Source organism: Cynocephalus volans, chromosome 8, assembly GCF_027409185.1.
Source record: "Cynocephalus volans isolate mCynVol1 chromosome 8, mCynVol1.pri, whole genome shotgun sequence".
Taxonomy (NCBI): Eukaryota; Metazoa; Chordata; class Mammalia; order Dermoptera; family Cynocephalidae; genus Cynocephalus; species Cynocephalus volans.
In genome coordinates this window covers 88,774,968-88,796,853 of record NC_084467.1, presented here as the reverse complement: position 1 = coordinate 88,796,853, position 21,886 = coordinate 88,774,968, and the positions used below count along the sequence as shown (strand labels likewise).

Below are 21,886 nucleotides of genomic sequence, written 5' to 3'. Positions count from 1 at the left end.
ATATAAGAAAGATGACAGAGTTCAGCTGCCAGTCAACATTAATGTTAAATTCTCCTATGATGCACTAAGTAACAATGGTCAGTCCAAGCAACACTGTTTAATTATTTTAACAATCTGAATATAGAGTGCTACTATTCCAAATCAACTTGCTGTGGCATAATTTCATTTTACATATGTACAGATTACATTATTGTACATACACATCAAAGAACTCCTTCAGTCATCTCATCTCAATGGCAGTGACTCTTTTTCAGGCAGAAAGCTTTCCTTTGGCTTCTTGCTCACAGTCAGGGGCACAGGCAGCCGTATCTTTCTGTGTTCAACACATTCAGGGAAGTCAGAGCTCTCAGCCCATTGTTTTTCTCATGGAACGATGAGCAGTACTAAGGATTTGGACTGATAAATTGTGTCTCTGGTTGACTATTTCAATGTTAGCTACACTTTTGATTTCTGTGCTTCTACAAGACTATAAGACCCTTTCATGTTGGCTTTTCTTGCAAAGTAAATGGTCATTCCAATAGCAGGTATTATTAAGGAGGATGCAAAATAGAGCATGAGAAGTTCAGGAGAAAAATAGTCCTTGTTATTTTCTCTTCCTGGAAAATAATGAAAAGGTTGCAATTAAGGTCTAGTACAAAAAGCAAGTCGTTTAATAATGATAGTTACATGTTTTATTGTAACAGTATAACTAGTTCTTCAAAGAGAACTGAATAAGGACCATCAGGATTCAAAACACACATTTCTCTGAATTATCCAAATTATTAGTTGGTGGTTTCTATGGTCATAATAGATCTAAAGATACTGGTTGATGACTTCCACAGACTTGGATTCAAACAGATTCAGGTTCAGTTGTAGGATGGAAGGGAGGGTGCAAATTTTGAGGGCTTGTTTATAAGAGCAGTAATTGGAGAGAGGTGTTTGCTTTGGGAAACAGAAATATCTACTAAAAAGCTAGAACTCTTAGCACCATGAATTAAAATGACTGATCATTTCTCCAAGAAAATTCTTATACTATTTATGTTATAACATTATGTACGTTTTATATATAATATATGTAATAACTTTACAATAATATCCTGTAATTATAAATCCTTATAACATGTTATGTTATTCCTCTTCAACAGTTATATTATCTATAGATAAAATAAAACTGAAGTTCCTTGGATAGTACCATGTTTCAGCCTAAACGTTACTTACTCGTAGAGATATTCTCTGATCCACATCTCGCCCAGCCTAGATTAAGAACCCCAACATACTCTCAAAACCCACTATAGTTTCCCTTTGTAGCCCTTATCACAGCTTGTAATTAAACATGTCTATATGATTATTAAATTTGCTTTTCTTCTCTATACTGTTAGCAACACAAAGACATGTATATCTATTTTCTTTTTGGTCCACCACTGAATAGCCATACCTGACTCCCTGCTTGGTGTAGTTGGCACCTAAAAAAATATTTTTTGAACACTAATACATTTTCTTCTTTCTACATCCTGTCATTTGCCATTTAATTATAAATGGAGGACAGAAGGTGAGAGACACAAAAACTTTAAAATTAATATTCTTTCTAATGTACTAAAAAATCATCTGATAGCTGCAATACCATTTAACATCTGAAAAAGATAGTGTGGCATTTGCTGGAAACTCATTTCTGTTTGTACTTTGTTTGCAAAGCATTGTATGAGTAGGACTTCATGAGTATTAAGTTTCACTAAGCGGCATATATGTTGCCTCAGTCCTGGCAGAAAATGAGTGATCTGATGCAAGTGATCACTACATTCCTCCTAGAGCTTTCTAATCACCGGATGTCAACCAAGTAGAAAAGAATCAATAGCATCAGATGATGTGAAGTCAATTTTTCATATTATTAAAGAAAAAACATTTCATCGTAAGTGTGATGATATTTGCCTCATTTTTCTAATTTCCCTTGCTGGAGTTGAGCTAGTCAAAGTATAAGGGTAATATTTTAATTGAATGTCCATCACTATAATAATGCTTAGGCATCAATATTGATGACATGCTGGGCAATGGTATTTCTGTTCTATTGTTTTCTTTTCAATTTAATAAATACTATCTTTTGCCTTTCAGTTTTGCCATCAGGCATTTGCAGAAAAACACAAATTTGCTGCTGCTGAGTCAATTGCCAGGGCCATCTTCAAATTTAGATGCTCCTTGATGTACAATGGGATTACATCTTACCCACCGTAAGTTGAAAATGTCGTAAGTTGAAGATGGATTTAATACACCTAACCTACCGAACACCATAGCTTAGCCTAGCCTATCTTAAACATTCTTAGAACACTTACATTAGCCTGTAGTAGGGAAGATTATCTAATACAAAGCGTACTTTATAATTAAGTGTTGAATACCTCATGTACTTTATTGAATGCTGTACTGTAAGTGAAAAACAGAATGGCTGTATGGGTACTCGAATCACGGTTTCTGCTGAATGCATATCGCTTTTGCAACATCACAAGTCGGAAAATCAGAAGTCAGACCATCAGGGTCTGGCTGTACAATTTACTACTAGTTCTATGGATACTGAAAATCTTAAAAAGACTCCTGACCATTTCTATCAGTGAAATACATTCAAGCTGAAACAAAATCAAACAAATAAAAAACCCAGCTAAATACAAAGGAAAACCAGTTTGAAATACCCCCCAAAATGTTAATTTTTTGTTTCCATTCATATCTAGATCTTTTAAATCATATTCAGTTTGGGGACATGAATTTCCAGCTGAGTGCCTCACATTCTTTATTCATTTAAATGATAACTAAAAAGTGGCAAATAGGTAAGTTATTAATTCCATAAAGTGATTAGAAAAAACAACGAGGGGCTGGCTGGTTAGTTCAGTTGGTTAGAGCACAGCGTTGTAACATCAGGGTCATGGGTTCAGAAAAAACAACAATGTGTGAGAGAGAAAGTTAAAAAGTAGAGAAACTTTAATGTCTTTAAAAGAGAACAATTAATTACAAACAGAATTACAGAAATGTTAAAGTCCAATTTCCTGGGCCTAGGCTTAATTAAAGGTGGCCTGGAGACATCAAGGATTAAAGAATATAGGAATGAATGAATGAATTTCAACCTCCTCATAACTGAGATCTCAGTCCATACAGAATCATCCGAAACCTCATTTGAAGCACTGATGACATATACCTCTGTATCATTTTGAGTGACATGATACAAAGTAAATGTCCCATTCTTTGAACACATAGTAACTTCATTGGCTAGATCAACTCTTTTCAGGATCATCACTGCAGGTGGGTGACTAAAAGTTTTACATGTAATCATGATATTTCCCCTTCTTTAACATTTATAGATGGATGTATTGATATTGCAGTGTTTCAGGGAGGTACTGTGAAAATAGAAAACATACAGTAAAGCTTGCAATCTTGAGAAATTTGGCCAGATGACTAAATTTGTACCTGTTTTGTGACTTAGGTTCAAATTTCCTCTACATTAACAAGTGGTTGCTAACTCTAATAGCCAAGTGCCAGACCTCTTATGAGTTGGTATTTGTTTGCAGTCCTGTTTGCACTCCACTGCCAAGTATGGCTTCCAGTACACAACAGGAGCACATTAGCGTGCAAGGAGTGTGAGACTGAGTAGTCAAGGCTGACATATTCTGCTTACACCAATTAGATCAACAGATCCTACCTACTGTGCACTCACAGAGGGGTTAGGAGATTAAGGGACCCCTGAGTTTTCATGGATGAAGCCATTGCCCCTCCCTCTCTCTCTTCATCAGAATAGGGCAGGATGGCAAGGGGCTTGGATTTTTAAGGAGGCTTTTCTGTAGTCTAGAGATTTTTTATGTTGTTCAGTATCCAGATTGCTACTCTCAATTATTATCCTGAAAAGAGTCAATCCAGAAAGCATTCAGTTATTCCATGTTCAAAAAATAATGTTCCCTTCTGGCAGGAAGGAAGAGGGTATGAACAGAACCCTTTTTTTTTTTTTTCCCTAGTGTGCCAATTCTACTTCTTTGATTTCTGATAACCCCCAGGGAGAGGTTTTGAAAATACGGTTAAATATTTAACAAGTGCAAAACCTCAGGGACCAATGATGAATTGTCAACCTTGAAAAAAGGCAAATGGTAATTCCACACTCACCAATGATTAATGTCAACTTCCGGGCTAAACTCTATAGGATAGAACAGCTGTGCTTGATTATTTCAAGAAATGTTAAGAATCACAGTCAATATGGAATTCAGCTTCATTTTGCCAACTCATTCATCTAATACTAGACATTCTATGCAATCCACAAAATCCCTGAACTACTACAAAAAAATAACAAAAACCAAAAGTCAAAAATTAACTTACCTTTTACATCAAGAGTTAAACTTCTTGATTGTGAGCCAACCTCATTTTTTGATTCACATTCGTACACTCCTGCATCCTGCAACTGGGCCTTGCGGATGGTATATGCGCCATCTGTAGACTTTAGCACTGTGTCTCCTGTCTCTGCTTTTTTCTTCAGGATTATCCAAGTTTCTGGATAATTTCTGCATGTACAGGAGATAATGACAGTATCTCCTTCCTTGACACTTTCAGAGGGAAAAGCTCTAAGTTGAATATCTCTTGGAGCAACTGTAAAGAGAATTTAAAAGGCACCTCTGATGGAGTAAAATATAAACCAACTCCATATTAATTTAATGACATTAGCAATAGAGGCCAAAGAGCTATTTGTGCCTACTGTTTGCATCAGATGTTAAGAAGGGCATGTAAAGAAGTCAAGTATCCACTGGATTATTGTAAATAATCATGTTTTAAACAAGAAAGGATATGTTTTATGCTTCTTTCATGCCCCTTAATTTAATTCTTTACCTAGCCTAGCACAAAGAATGGGTGTGTAATAAATAGCTGTAGAACTTAATGTGAAAAAGGAAATTAATTTTTTTGTCATGCTCTTTTGCAAAATTTTCCTTGAAGTACAAAGTACTTGGTAGGCCTTCTGAGTTTTGATCTGGATCCTCCCAGACCAAGAAATTAAGCTGGACAGAGATGGCTTTTTTATTATCCTTAATAACACAGCTGCCATTTATCAGGTTCCAGGCACTGCTAAGTGTGCTTGACATACAACATCTCTATTGGTGTAACAACCCATTGAGGGAGGTATCATAACACCATTTTATAAGTGAGATTCCTGGTAAGGTCATCTATTTTGTGACTTGATTTGAGAGTCTTTCTCTGTCCAAGGCCAAAATACCATGACATCCATCCTAAAGGTTTTCTTTAATGTTGTACATTGCCCTTCCAAAGTTCTTTCTTTAAAATACAAATCTCATTGAGATGAGGTAACAAGTCACTAATACCTTCATGGTAATACCATCAAGGTGTAAGAGAGGAAATGGCAGCCTTGGAGAGGAAAAGAACCCCAACACCCAAAATGGAAGGTATTGGAGCAAATCCAAATTGATTACTTCATGGTTTTGCTCTTAACTGTCCACGGTTTCAACCTGCCCACTGGGAATTGTTTTGTTCTCAGTCTTAGGTCTCCATTTCAGAGAGAGGGGGCCTAGATTGGATATCTCTGGTGGTTTGACTGTCACCAGGCTGATGAACCAGAGGGCACAATTACTTCTACTCTCAATCTCAGAATTTACAAAAGGTTTGAATGCCTTCTTGGGCTACTAAGCAAATACTAGAAAGCATTTTGGGAGATTGACACTCAGGGTCCAATTCAGCCAGATATGGTGGCTTTGATACTAAAATTTTAAATACATATATATCTCTTTCTATCCTTATTTCAACACCATAATCATTGCTTTATAAGTGTAACTGGAACCAGAGCTAGCATTTCACTTAAGGTAAAAAGAATTTCAGGATAAGTGATTTGGAATGGCTCGAGAGAAAGTACCATTCCAGGAGCTTCGCGTGAATGGGAAACATCAGGAACTCTTCAAAACCCTCAATACTTTTTTTAGTAAAAATTTTATTTTCAAAGAGGACTTCATTAATTACCATTAACATAATCAAAAAAATACTAGCAATAACAACAATCACATTCTGCTTACCTTGGATAATTAATTCAACTTCTTTTCTACTTATTCCAGCCTGGTTAATCCCTTCACACACATAAGTACCAGAATCTTCCATTTTTGTAGAAATTAAAGTGATAGTTGTGTTCTCTGAAAGAGGCTGTAGATCCCCATTATTTAACTGCCTGCTCCACAGGATTTTTGGAGCTGGAAGGCCACTGCTAGAGCATGTCATATTGACAGAACTGCCTTCCTCCAGGATGGGGGATGGGTTGACCAAGACGGTTGTGTCCCTAGGGGCAACTGAAAAGGGAGAGACACTTATTAGCTTGACCCCTGATTCGCTGAGTTCTAAACAGTTTTAATACTGTTGCAAAACTGGGCTACAGCGACTTAGAGCAGTTTATAAACCTTGATAACTGTACCACAGGAGGTTTCTGTCCTCATTTACTTCAGCAAATACAAAATGATAGAGTACACTGGGGAAGAGACTGCCTCTTTAGCAAATGGTGCTGGGAGAACTGGATATCAATATGTGGGAGAATGAAACTAGACCCATACCTTTCACCATACACTAAAGTCAACTCAGAATGGATTAAAGAATTAAATATACACCCTGAGACAATAAAACTTCTTAAAGAAATCATAGGAGAGACACTTCAGGAAATAGGACTGGACACAGACTTCATGAATATGACCCCAAAAGCACAGGCAACCAAAGGAAAAATAAACAAATGGGATTATATCAAAGTAAAAAGCTTCTGCACAGCAAAAGAAACAATTAACAGAGTTAAAAGACAACCAACAGAGTGGGAGAAAATATTTGCAAAATATACATCTGACAAAGGATTAATATCCAGAATATATAAGGAACTCAAACAACTTTACAAGAAAAAAACAAGCAACCCAATTAAAAAATGGGCAAAAGAGCTAAGTAGGCATTTCTCTAAGGAAGATATCCAAATGGCCAACAGACATATGAAAAAATGCTCAACATCACTCAGCATCCGGGAAATGCAAATCAAAACCACACTGAGATACCGTCTAACCCCAGTTAGGATGGCTAAAATCCAAAAGACTATGAACGATAAATGCTGGTGAGGTTGCGGAGAAAAAGGAACTCTCATACATTGTTGGTGGGACTGCAAAATGGTGCAGCCTCTATGGAAAATGGTATGGAGGTTCCTCAAACAACTGCAGATAGATCTACCATAATGACCCAGCTATCCCACTGTTGGGAATATACCCAGAGGAATGGAAATCATCAAGTCGAAGGTATACCTGTTCCCCAATGTTCATCGCAGCACTCTTTACAATAGCCAAGAGTTGGAACCAGCCCAAATGTTCATCATCAGATGAGTGGATACAGAAAATGTGGTACATCTACACAATGGAATACTACTCAGCTATAAAAACGAATGAAATACTGCCATTTGCAACAACATGGATGGACCTTGAGAGAATTATATTAAGTGAAACAAGTCAGGCACAGAAAGAGAAATACCACATGTTCTCACTTATTGGTGGGAGCTAAAAATAAATAAATAAATTCACACACACACAAAAAAACCCCGGGGCGGGGGGGGGGGAGAAGAAGACATAACAACTACAATTCTTTGAAGTTGATACGACAAGCAAACAGAAAGGACATTGTTGGGTGGGAGGGGGGAGAGGGAGGAGGGAGGGGGTGTTTGGTAATGGACCACAATAATCAACCACATTGTATATCGACAAAATAAAATTAAGAAAAAATAAATAAATTAAATAAATAAATAAATAAATAAACAGGAAAGGACCTTGTTTTAGTAGAAAGGTAGTATGTGTAACAAAAAATAAGTTGGCCTTTGGTGCTAGATAGACCTTCTCTGAGCCTCAGTTTCCCTATCTGTAAAGTGGGGGATTGTGACTGTTGTGGCAATAGAAAGATGTATGCACCAGAAAAAAAAAAGAATGATAGAGTAGAATATGAACACATCATGGATATTTTTTAATGGAAGTAAGTTCTGCAGAAACTCTCTTGCTACCAAAGAATATATGATCAACGATAGTCTGTATTGCCATTTACGGTGGATTAAACATGACCATGAAGGATTTGAATCTCCTCTTGTGGAAAAGTGGAGTCTGTCTTTCCACCCCTTGAATCTGAGCTGACCTTGTGACTCTTTTACCAACAGAATGTGAAAGAAATAACAGGATAGGCCTCCCAAACCCATGCTTTAAGAGGCTGCTTTCATTATCACTTTCTTGAAACACTGTGCTCTGGTGAGTAAGCCTAGGTTACTTTCCTTGAGGATGACAACACTCACAGAAAGGTCCCAGATATGCGAGTGAGGCCATCTGAGACCAGCCAGCCCTGCTGATCTGACCAAAAATGCATGCGGGAGCTCAGCTGATACCACATTGAGCAGAATAACTGTCCGGCTGGCCCCTTCCCAGACGGCCAACTCATAGAATAATAAGCAAATAAATTATTATTATTATTTCAAGTGTTAGGGGATGGTTTGTTATGATCATCATTATTCTGGAATATCTTTTCAGTTATTTTTTTTTTTCTCACAAGGTTTTAACCATTAACCTTATGTTAACTATTTCCTGGCAAACATGATAAAGAAATCCATATGAAATTGTGGGTACGTCACATATGTACTCACCATTGACATAAAGTGTCTGTGTACTCTGCCTTTGTTTGGGTTGAAATTCCATTTCACCAATATATAACTTAGCTTGACAAACAAGAACTTTTCCAGTATCTTCAGTGGTGGGGATGAAGGTCACTTCCAAACTTTTGGTCTCTGGGGATTTTCTATCCACTTCCTCCAAAAATACTTTATTCTGCATAGTAGTCTCCCCTTTAAGTAATTCAATCTCCAACTGGTTAAAAGGGTAAACATTAGGAACTTCGCAGCTTACAGTGACAGGGTTTCCATGTACTAGCAGACCACTCATCTTAATTTCTGGATCACTATGGAATGCTGTAAATATTGCAAAAATGACGTTTAAATGTGACAATCAAGGAAAAATTGAGCTAAGCTCTATTAAATGCAAAGGTCTCAAAATGACAGCTTTAACTCACATATGATAGAATGATCATCAATACATAAATAATGAAATTAAGTATAAATGCATATTTATGATATTAAATATAAATAACGTTGGAAACAAAAAGTACTTAGTACATCAAGTCATCAAGTATCAAATAGTTTTACTTCTGTTTTTCTCTTCTTAATAATGCAATCTGGCTGAGCACCATGGCCTGACCTTTTCTAAGGACACATCAGCTTCTACCATCTTATTTTAAATGTTTTAAATATTTGCCATGATGTATTGAATTCTTAGTATGAACTAGTCCCGTAACATTCATTATCTCAGTCTTCAAAGCAGCCTGATAAAAATGGTATTTTTTAACTTATTTTACAGCCAGGAAAACTAAAACTTACAGAGGGTAAGACACCATGTTTTCTGACCTCAGAGTCCAGACTTAGTTTCACAGAGGTCACAGAGCTGTGCGGCCTCTTGGTAATGAGACCCACAGGGTATTTCTCAATTTCAACAGTTAAATTTCTAATGACCAGATTTAGACCCCAAGTTTTAAATATTGTTCAGATAATACCTGTAATTAAGAAAAGAACTGCCTTAACTGTATTATTTAGAATTTAAGAGATTTAGATTTTAAATAATAATATTTACAACATATCTTACACAAATAAATAAAAATGAGACTGTAATAATTATCAAGAGTGATGTTAATTTTTTTTTTCCTTCAGCAAAAGTGTTGTTAAAGTGATACATTCTCAAATATTTCCATATTGCATTCACTGTTGGTTCTCATTTCTGCTGGGAATGTGCCTACATCAGCAGGTCCAGGACTCTGGGTAATACGATAACACAGTAAAATTTACCCTTCTTTGGAGAGATTCAAATCCCTTTACGAGCATACTCTAATTCATTCTGAACAAAATCCTGAAGGGTAACACAAGTCTGGGTAGGGTTTCCGGTGGAAAATCTCTACAATATGTTCTCTTGAGTTCCTCAATAAAAGAAGACAGAGTAACCTTCTCAAAGAAATAGCTTTGTGGTCACTTTGCATATTTTTTCCCTCATTCATTATAGACTGAGAACACCAGCAATGTCAAATTCATAGAAATTTGAGATTGTAAACGATTTTTATTAAGATGACCAGAAGAGCAAAAAAAAGTGTAGTGCATGTAAGCAGCGTAATCTTGACTCTGCTTTTCTCCTGAGCTACTGGCTCTTACCCTCCCACCTCCAGTCTAACTTCCTGTCTTCATTTTTATGTCTCCTGCTTCCCATTGCCTCGTTTGTTTTGTTTTGTTTGTTTTGCATGTTTGCTATTCTCCACATCAGCTTTCCACATGTGCTTTAAGACAGTGTGAATAGATGAGCAGCAGTCACCCCCACCCAGTTATCTGAAAAGACACAGACCCCCAGTGCTCTCACTTGCCACCTCCACACACCCCACAAACACAAGGAACACACGGAAGGACTGGGAAGCAGGGAGTATGGAGTGTGTTCAGGTGCATGATGAGACAGCATTGACCAGACACAAACTAAGACTGTGGATGCTGAGTATGTACCAGGCTACTTCAAAATGTTTGTGGAAAAATTAAATTAAAAGACAATACGAATCCTTCCATTAATTTTTTGAAGATCCCTCATATGTAATGTGTACATAAGATTTAGGCCAATTATGTTGCCTCAAACCATTCTGTTTCAGAGATTTAGGAACCATTCACAATGCTAAATTCCCTTTCTAAATGCATGATTGATTATCACAGACTCTCATCCTTTTTCTTCCAATGGAACTAAAAAAAAAAAAAAACAAAGTAAACAACTCCGAAATCCACTTACAGTAAAGCTCCACCTGGATTCTCTTTTCCACTTTCTTTTGTCCACAGGTCACGGAGCACAGGTATAAGTGTTGGTTCTCAAAACTCACAGGGTGCAGGGTCAGTGAGGACTTGGTCCCTTCACTCCTCACCGTCCCATTCGGAGGGCTGTCTGTGTGGGTTCTCCAAGAGATAGATGGGGACTCACAGCCTGTGACACCACATGTCAACACGACCAAGTCCCCAATCTGAGCAGCAATCCGGGGCCCAGGGGAGATCTCAATGGTAAACTGTTTTTCTGGGGGAAAGGGGGGTGGAGATAAAGATAAAAAGAAGATAAGATTATTTTCTTCTTTCATCATATTCTCATATATGATCTTTATTTTTCTTAATCTCCTTTTAGCTAATATCTGTGCCAAGAAGAAATTACTCCTTTTCACCTCAGGATCACCAGGAATGACACCACATCTTTTAAAAATGAATTCATGATAGTCTGTTAATTCATTCATTTAACAGAATGAACATAGATAACAATTTGTCAAGAGAGAGACTGGCATCTTTTCATAGCAATCATCCAGTCTCTGCTCAAATATAATATATCAGATCACTACAATAGTGTACAATAACTCAAATAAATATAGCGGTTCCTGTGTGTCAAGCATTATGTAAACCACTTTACATGTACATCTCATTTAATCCTCACAACAATTTCATGAACTAGTATTATTATTTCATCTCAGCCTTTACTTCCTCCTCTTTCTACTTTCTCTTCCTTTTCCTCCTCTTTCTTCTTGAGAAAATTTAGATTCAGAAATGCTAACTAACTTTACCCAGTTTGCAAGTGGCAAAATTAGGACTTGGTGCCAGTTGGGTCTGATTCAAGACCCCAGCTTTTCAGTTGCTAGAACAACTAAATCAAGTTATCCTCATGTGGATATAAAACATGATCTAAAAGAGGAACTGGAAAAAACTATAAAAAAGCCTTCTAATTAGATACAATACCCATAATGGATCAGTGCTTAGAGCTTCTGTTCCAACAACATAAAATTATAACATTGAAAGTTATGCAGAATCACACTGAAAGCAAGTCAAAATCTAAGCATTAAAGTGATACATAAGTCACCTCCAAAATTTGTTTGATGTGATATAAAAATGTTTTGCAATTAACTCAGGGAATGAAAGCTGAGAAGGGAGGGCAAACTCCTAAGTCTCAAAACTCCTGCTGGGCGCACAAGCCTTTGTGCATAACTGCTGTTTAGGGAAAAAGAGAATTCCATATCTTCACTATTCCCCTGAAGAAACTGGGAGTGGTTGGGCAACTCTGAAAGGGACAAATGTGACTCTCTAGAAAATCACTAAAATCTTCCTTGTAAATAGCAGACTGGAGACGGGAGAAAGAAATCCTCAATACGTGAATAATCCCAATATACTACATTTTCCAAGGTTCTCATCTGTGCCAGGAGAAGTTATTTTTCTCAGTTTTGTTGGTTTAATTGTGATATCTTAATATTTTCCAAGGAAGACTCTCCTCAAATTACCTCAATAAACTGTTATGCTATTAGATTTTGGAAGAGAGATCATTCAGAACAATAATCAGTTTCTGAATTCCTTATATGCTAGTATAAGAATGGGGAACTTTAAAAATAGATCCACTTCCTGCTTGTGAACAGTTCTCAGATAATTCTTTACAGTAGCTGCATATATTATAATGTGAACTTACTGCTCCTGGGGGAGTGACTCTTTTAGGTAGCTAAAGTTCAGTTCTATCTTCAGTGCTTTAAGGTCCTTAGGAGCCCATGTGATGCAAAATGCAAAACAACCCTCCTCAACCCCAGAACATCAAAATGAGATACAGCTTATTATGTGATTATGTGGTGGCACCATTCCAGGATGGATGATTAGCTTTCCACATTTTTATTCATGTAATATCTTTCCTGGTCGCTTGAGAATGCTAACCTAACAACCAACTGAGTTAATCTACTGATGGTGAGTTTGAATTTTATTTTTGTAATCATCCAAATTTAAACTCTATGTTTTCATATTTAAAAAATTTGTGTCACCCGTGTTTAAAATTTATTCATTTACTCGATAAACATTTACTGAATATTTATTATGTGTCAAGTACTTTGAGGCACCCAAACATTCAAACACACACACACACACACACACACACACACACACACACACACACACACATTCCTGACTTTAAGAAGCTTACAATTGATGGAAAGACACATTTAAACAGATAACACTATACTGGCTCTTACTAAAGTATATTTAAATTACCTATTGATATGCCTGTCTTTCTTTCACAGTTTGAAAGCTCCCCCGGGGCATTTGCCATCTTTTCTTCCTGTCTGTACCCCCAGCACCAAGCACAATTCTCGGACAAGGGCTCTTAGTTAATTAATATGTGTTGAGACTGACATCAGCTTTGTGTTGGAGGATGGCTAGGACTTTGCCAGGTGAAGGAAGGACAAAGGCCATTCAAGGCAGAAGGAACAGTACAAACAGAGGCACAGAGTTACCAACAAAGCTGTGAAGGTAGTTTCTGACCAGATTATAACGAGTTATACGTCGTTATTTAAAGAAATTTGGTTGAAGTCATATAAAATGAGCACAGTTTTGCTTAAGGTGATTAACTCTGATAGCCATGCATAGCACTGATTATCCTGGGGACAGAATGATGGCAGGGAGACCATTTAAAAACAGTTAGCTATAAACACAAGGAATACTAGTCAGCCTTTAAGGGAAAAAAAAAAAAAAGGAAATTCTGTTATTTGTAGCAACATGGATAAACCTGGAGGACATTATGCTAAGTGAAATAACTCAAGCACAGAAAGACAACTACCTCAGGATCTCACGTACATGTAGAATCTAAAGTATCAAACTAATAGAAGCAGAGAGTAGAACGGTGGTTACCAGGGCTGGGGGTTAGGGGTGGGGAGAAAGGGCATGGGGAGATGTTGGTTAAGGGGCACCAAGTTTCAGTTAGATACAAGAAACAAGTTTTTTAGATGCATTGCACAGCAGGGTGACTACAGTTAACAATATATTTTATTTATAACAGTAAGATTTAATAATAAAATAATTATAATTATAATCTTAAAAATAATAATTTTATTTGTAATATTATTATTTTATTTTAAAATAGTATATTTTAAAATAACTAAGAGAGCAAATTTCAAATCTCACCACAAAAAAATAAGTGAGGTGATGAATATGTTCATTAGCTTGATTTAATTATTCCACATTTTTACATATATCAAAACATCACATTGTGTTACGTAAATGTATACAATTATGATTTGTCAATTAAATATAGTATTAATTTTTAAAAAACAATTAATAAAGATAGACAGCTATAATTGAAAAGGTGTGGAGTTTGGGAATAAAAAAAACCCTGTATTAAAATCATAGTAAATGCAACTAACAAGCTATTTGGTCTTAGGCAAATTATGAACTATGCTGAGCCAGAGTTTTTATCCACCTTATAGCATTGTGGTGAAGTTGAATGAGATAATAAATATAAAGTAGAATGTAGAATTCCTGGAAATATTAGGTATACAATCAGTAGGTGATACCATTACTAATCTCTGTGAGACTCTATTCTCTCATCTGTACAATGAGTATAAAATATTTACCCTATAGTTATTTCTTGAGGATTACAGATAGAATATATAAAATGCCTGAAACATAGTTAGGGTTCAATGAGTGCTGTTATTTAAGAGCATCTTACAAGAGTCCAAGTGAGAGATGATAAACTAAGGCAATGGCAAGAAGGCTAAAGAAGAGGTCAGATTCTAGGGATCATTTTGGGGTGGAACTGACAGTTTGGAATAATACGATATGGAAACATGAATTTGAGAATAATCAGCTTATAGTAGTCCACTTCTTGGGGGTCTAGAGTGAGAAGAGAAGAGGACCGGGTGTGGTAACCTGAAAATACCAATATTCAAGAGGCAGGAGGAAGAGAGAAAGCCAAGGAAATGATGCAACATGGAAAAGAACCAGAAAAGCAGAGCCATGGAAGCTCTTGGAGGAAAGACTTCCAAGAAGTATGAGTAGGATAAATACCCATGTATATTTGTGCCTAAGTACGCGGCAATCAGCTGGGCCATCAATGAAACTTAGGGAAGGAATTTCAGCATTGAAGCTGTGTCATATTGCTCAAATCCCAATGACAACACCTTTATCATTCCTTTTTCACATTCTACTCACCTTGAACAATTAATTCCACTTCTTTTCTGCTTTTCCCAATCAGATTACCTCCTTCACACACATAAATTCCAGAATCTTCTATCCTCATAGCAATTAAGGTGAGAGTTGCATTCCCAGAAAGGAGCTGTAGATTCCCGTTATCTAATTTCTTGCTCCAGAAAATCTCTGGAGCTGGTAGACCCTCACTGGAACATGTCATCGTCACAGAGCCACCTTCTTGCAGCCTTGTGGAAGGATTCACAGAGATAACTGTATTTTGGGGTGAGACTGAAAAAGCAGGGCATAATATTAGCAATTGCTAAGCATCGTCTTGATCCAACAGGAGTAATGTATTTCTCTCATAGATTGTGTTTATGTGCTTCCACAAATCTAACAAACTTACTCTACCAAATTAGTATTAAAAACAGCTGACTCATTACAAAATAGTCTAGTTTCTGACTAACTTGAGTTACTTTTTTTGATGTTTAGTGTTTTCAGATGGCCATTGATAATTCAGAAATTAAGACGGGCCCTTAGAATCATGAGGTTCAATCTCCCACCTATAGGTAGGAGTCCCATCTAAGCATCCTTGCCAAGTGCTCATTCAAGTAAGCCTCAACATTTACTGAGAAAGACAACCCATTGCTTTATAAAACAGTCAATTTGATCTTTGGACAGATCTAATCCTAGAACATTTTCTCCCATTGAGCTGAAATCTTCCTCTTTGGAACTAACTTCTACAAACTAGTCATAGTTCAGCCTTCTATGGCTACAGAATAAACCAAATCCCTCTTTAAAAGACACTACTGTCTTTTAAATACTTAATTAGAGCTCTTTTTTCCAGGTTTTGTTTCTCTGGAAAAATATCCACTATCTTGACTATTCTTCTCAAAATATTGTTAAAAGTCTTTCCATCTCCTTCTCTTTTCACTAAACATGCTAGAGTTGGTGATACTCCTTTTAAATGTGGTGCCCAGAACAGAACAGAGCAATTTAGTCTAGAACAGGGCACAGGGAGTTCAATCCTACATTATTCTAGGACTACAAGACTGCCTCAAATCCCTTGGTAGTCTCAGTTAGATAGGGGACAATCAAACCCTGTCACCTTCCCCCCACGTGTATGTGTATGTGTATGTGTATGTGTATGTGTAAGCTTATGCATTTACAGGTGTGCACACACACGTACACAGAATAAGTGCTCACCTTGTCAAGTTTCTATACCTATGCAACTAATATTTCAAGGCATATTATAAGAGTTTACAAACCATGATTAAAAACATTTTATTATTTGGGCCTATTTTCAATCAGATTGTATTATTCCCCTTTGATAGACTGGGAAACAGAAAAATTAAGTAACCCAAGCTCAAACAATTAATGGAACTAGAAATTAAGCTCAAACCTTCTCACTCCAAATCCAGTATTCTTTTCATTGAATTATGCTATTGGCAAATGTTATGTTCTCAACAAATAAAAATGGAGTAAAAACTACAAACATACTTCTTGTTGACTCAGTTGCTAAGTTTATTGCTATATACACCCAAGATTGATCTCCCATAACGATTAGACCAAATCACACAAGTACTTACTGTAGACTTGCAGTTTTTTTGTAGACTCCCTTTCTTTGGGTGCAAAATCAGTTTCATCAACATGTAATTTAGCTCGACAAACAAGAGCTTTCCCAATATCCTCAACAATAGGAGTAAAGGTTACTTCCAAACTCTTGGTTTCAGGGGACTTCTTATCCATAACCTCCAGAAATTCCTGATTCTTCATGAGATGGTCACCTTTCAGTAAATCTATCTCCAGCTTGTCAAATGGGTATACATCAGGGACCAAACACTTGACTGTGATTGGTTTTCCGACTTCCAGAAGGCCATTCAAATGAATCTCTGGATCCCTAGGGAAAGCTGCAAAGGCCAAATACATGAGTAGGCTTTTTGTTCATGTTATATAAGTCCTCTTAACATTTTAACACAATGCAAATTAATTCTAATGTTTTTGTTAATACAGTCTTATTAATACAACAGAATTAATTGTTCAAATAGTCTTTCATGGTTTGTGGTGGGTTCAAGAAGCAGGAATCAGGATCAGCCACCTTTTAGAGGATTCTCCAGTTCTGATCTTGCATATATTAAGGGTTGCATGTTATTGGAGTAAAGGAAGGGAGAGAAAATCTAACATTTATTGAAACTTTGTGCCCATTACATTGCCATAGATTTAACATAAATGATTTTATCTGACCCTCACAATAGCCCTAAGAGATGGGACCATATATTACAGATAAGAAAATTTGGACTTAATACTTCTGCAAAACTTGTCTGAGAGATCACATAGCTAGTAAATAGTAAAGCTAAGATTTAAACTCAGGATTTCTATGACTCTGTACTGCTACTACAGATTTATATTATGTTATTACCATATTCTCTTATTTTAGTCAGGGAAGATATATTTTAATTTTACAGATAATGCATCTAAGGCTCAGAATGCCATTGTAAAGAATAGTTGTTGAGCAAGATATACTAAGAAATGGAAAGAGCAAATTTATTTTATTTTATTTTTGTGTGTGTGTGTGTGTGTGTGTGTGTGTGTGTGTGTGTGTGTGTGTGTGTGTGTGTGTGTGTGTGTGTGTGTGACCGGTAAGGGGATCGGAACCCTTGGCTTAGTGTCGTCTGCACCGCGCTCAGCCAGTGAGCGCACCGGCCATCCCTATATAGGATCCGAACCTGCGCCCTCTCCCAGCACCGCACTCTCCCGAGTGAGCCACGGGTTCGGCCCTGAAAAGAGCAACTTTAAATAATTGGGTTTTGAAAATGCTGCCTCTGACAGGAATTCATCCACAGAAAGGTATACCTGTGCAGTGTTTAAACTCTGGAAGTCAGATTTGCCTCCTGAAATGCCTAATTTAATGTCCCAACCATATACCATTGAACCTTTTAATATAAAACAACACATTATTTCAGTTGGTCAGTGCCTCTTTAGCAAGGGTTACCTTTTTCATTACACACTGTCATGATGGTAACATACTGGTGGATTCAAAACTGTGCAGTAAGGAGAACACAAAGGTCCCAACCATAAGAACATTACAATCAAATGTGGAATGGAGACAGAACTGTTAAATGTAATGAAAAACAGATATTCTTGGAGAAAAACCTCAGGCAAGATAATTAAAGCCAGAAGCATCTTCATTTCTCTTTTTTAAATCTTCAACTATTTGGTACTTGTAGGCAAAATACAAAGAAACTGGAAACACTTTGTTATGTAAAATTTTCCACTAGTAATTTTTGTGCCTCATATTCCGTAAAACATGTGCTTATGAACCGCACAACTTGATGTCAGGTAATATAAGAACTTGCTACTTTTCCCTGTGTTTACATAAGGGGACCTTTCAAGGAGCTCAGGAGGCTGCACAGACATAAACTATGCATGTACAAACAGCATAATTGAAAGCAGCCGGCCAAGCACAGTTTCTCAGGAAGCTTTAGCAACTCATGGGGCTTGTTGAAGAATCAATGAAGTTTACTGGGCAAAGCTAGACTCCAGCATAGTGGAAAGGAACCAACATAATTAAAAGATAATCAGATGAGGTCTTCATGAAGAATGACCCTAAACAAGTCCTGTTTTTTAGAGAGAGAGGCCATCAGTAAGCGAAGGCGAATAATTTACATCAGTTTAGATTTTACTTCTCTTGCTAACTTTATCTGCTGAATTGAGAATAGAGTAGGATGCATTTTGTAGCCTAATAAACTACGGGTATTTACTCATGTTCATGATGCAAATCTAACTCATTATATAAGTATTTTTGAGGTTGAGCACCAAGGCTTTATGGCATCAAACAAACAAACAAAAATCCTAAATTTATCGACACCAAAGTCAAGTGAGTGAAATGTTTGCGGATATTTTGTATTATGTCTGAGGAGAAAACTTTTATACCGAAGTCCATAATTAAATTATAGATCTTCTACTTAATCTTTAAACTGATTTTAAGCACCAAATTGCATAAGAATAAATGAATGGAAAATCCCTAAAGGATGGATTTGGACACATGAGCAAGTAATCATTTGGACACATGAGCAAGTAAAAGAGTAGATATAATCAAATGGAAATTTTTTTAAAAAATAAAATAAAAAGGACCTTTGAGATTTTCATTTTATAGCTAAGAGAACTGGAGCCCAGAGAGGTTGAGTCTTACGCACGGTTATCATGCTTATGGCAAAGGAGGAATCACAAGCCAAGATTTGAGTTCCTGGTCTAGTGCTAGCATCAGCTGTCTCTAGCTTTCTCGGTGATGTATCTTCTCCAGCTGAAAATCTATAAATATCCTTTAAATATCATAAATATCCCTTTAAAAACTTTTCTTTTAGAAACATCCTTTTTAAAAAGGCTCTTTTAAAAGCAAAATTAAGAGAAAACTGAAAGTTGTCTAAAACACTCACAGTAGATCTCCACCTGGATTTGTTTTTCCCGTTTCTCAGATCCACAAGTTGCTGTGCACAGGTAAGAGTGTTCATTCTGCAAACTGACGGGATCCATGGTCAGTATGGACTTGGTCCCTTCAGTCCTCACCTCCCCGTTCAGTGGACTGTCCATCTGCGTTCTCCAAGAGAAAAATGGAGATTCACAGCCTATGGTGTTGCAAACCAATGAGATGGAGTCACCAATCTGAGCAAGAGTTCTGGATTCAGGGGAGGTCTCGATTTTAAAATCTTGAGCTGCAAAAGCAAAAAAGAGAAAAGAGGGCTTACCACTGGTTTGACTAGCATTCTACTACCTCTTCTCTGTTCTAGTATAACATCCAAAATACGATCTGTCTGATTTCTTTCTGAAACTGCTTCAAACCAGTTACAAGGCACCCTAAAAGCACTGAAGTCACAGCCAAAGAAGGTGTTGGAATCATCTTCACTTAGGAGAACTCTCAGTTCCAACCTTGATGTCCACATATCAAAGGTGTTTTGTTATTTGCTGAGTTTGATCTCATTACCAAGTACAAGAAACTAAACAGATAACATTACTAGAGATAAAATCCAAATTACTCACTTGACATTGGAAAAAAGGTATCAGAAAACATCAACTTCCAGCTCTAACTATGACAGTATAATGGTATATAGCAAAACTCAATAGCACATTAAAAGTTAGGTTAAATAAGTTTTGCCCTGTTTAAAATCCTAATGTCTTTCTTCACTACCATAGCAAAACTCCCTGAAGCCAAAACCAGGGTTAAAATGGAATGCTAGCATATAAAAGAAATCAAGGAGAGGAACTTACAAGCTGCAAACACTATCCAAAGTATATTTGAGGCTCCAAAGATCACGACTATCTTCCCAGACATTTTAAGTTGCTGCTGTGATGAGAAAATAATGATTCCAAAACTCTTAGGTCTGCCCCACCTGAGAGTGCCTGAAAAGAGTCTTCAGCTCCTAAAGCCAGCAAGACTCAGTGAGGAGTGAAATGGAAAGTCTGCTCTTTATAAAGAGTCTTGTTACAGAGGCGGAGGGAAATCCCTTCAAGGGGAAACCCAGAGCAGAGCCAGGGAAAAAAGTTTAACTGACAGCCAGCCAAGTCCCAGTATTAACCCTTTCAGTTGCTCTCAGGACTGAAACTACTCTCTCTGTCCTGGAAAAAAAAGACACTTCCTAGACTATAAATTGCAGACTTTTGCTGATCTTCAACTCCAAAAGGATATATTTGCCAGAAAGATACAAGACAATGCTCATTGCAGAGCGAAGCTTTCTGAATCCAATGGAAGAGAAAGAGAGAATGGTAAATTATACTGTAGTTTTTGAACTGGACAAATAACTACTATGTCATGTGAACTGATTTTCTCTGTTAAGAAAATATATTTGCAATTCTAAAACAGAGATAAAGTTTTCTCTTACAAGAAAAAGGAAAAGGTCTTTCTTTTGAGGAGTCATTTTTTAAAAGGGAGACAGCATAGCTTTTGTTTTATATTTTTATTCATAAATAGTTCCTTTAACAACAAACATCAACTTTCTGAATTGATTTTCTTGAGTGGAAAGTAAAGAAATGGAACTGAATTGTAACTGAATATTGCTCCCAAAACAAGAGAAATGATTTTTCTCTTTTGTTTTAGAAAAGTTGCCAACATTTTGGTTCAATTGCTGGATAATTGGAAGTCTTGAGCAGATGTATGTGATCCATCTAAAGGGGTAAATCTCTTGGACTGTGGGATTTAACCACAAACCCAGTTAAACATGAAAATTAACTTGTTTTTGTTATTGGGGAGGGGACGATAATCAATTTTATGTTATTTTCCCCCCAGTGAAATTACTTTTTTTAAGTTCTCAATTAGCTGGCTGTTTTAGCATTACACACACATAGCTCAAGTCCTTACAAAATGCTTGCCCATCAAAAAGAAACCGGAATGGCCACTTCCTTGTATTATACACATTCTACCTCCCCCACTGGATCATCAGTTCCTTCAATGGCTGGGACCAGTTCTGGTTAATCACTGTATCTACTTCTATAAAGTGCATGGTTTTGCTCTTAGTGCATACAAAAAAAAAAAAGTACAATAATAAATACTGAATGATTTTCCGTGGAAAAAATGCAGAAAAAGAAACTTCCAAAATACTAGAAATGATATGTAAATACTCCATGAAAGAAATGTTAAATTCTATTTAAAAATTCCAAAGCTCACAGACTCATGAGTATGTGCACAATAAACAGCACTGTACTATGTGACAAAGGCCATAACTGAGGTCTGGAATCCACAACTGTCCCTACATGCTAGAGAGGCTTCTAGACCTACTCTTGGATACTGATTTGGCTCCCACTAAGGGACAAAGAGAGAAAAAGTGGGAGAAACTATTCTAGGGCTGTGGTGATATGTAAATATGGCTTCAC

The 21,886-nt window shown here is 36.8% G+C and overlaps 1 protein-coding gene across 3 annotated transcripts; it reads right to left on the bottom strand.

Moving 5' to 3' along the window:
* Positions 1–435: 435 nt before the first annotated feature.
* VCAM1 (vascular cell adhesion molecule 1) lies at positions 436–20,351 on the bottom strand. Of its 3 annotated transcripts, none has more exons than XM_063106680.1 (9): positions 20,288–20,351; positions 19,459–19,734; positions 16,612–16,932; positions 15,047–15,313; positions 10,848–11,123; positions 8,630–8,950; positions 6,015–6,281; positions 4,321–4,587; positions 436–596 (listed from the first exon to the last, which is right to left on the bottom strand). In XM_063106680.1, exons 1-9 carry the CDS (start codon positions 20,349–20,351, stop codon positions 436–438), a joined length of 2,220 nt encoding a protein of 739 aa, XP_062962750.1. The 3 variants fall into 3 exon arrangements, with proteins under 3 accessions (XP_062962750.1, XP_062962751.1, XP_062962752.1); XM_063106681.1 differs by having other exon boundaries at positions 19,645–19,734; XM_063106682.1 differs by lacking the exon at positions 10,848–11,123.
* Positions 20,352–21,886: the final 1,535 nt, after the last annotated feature.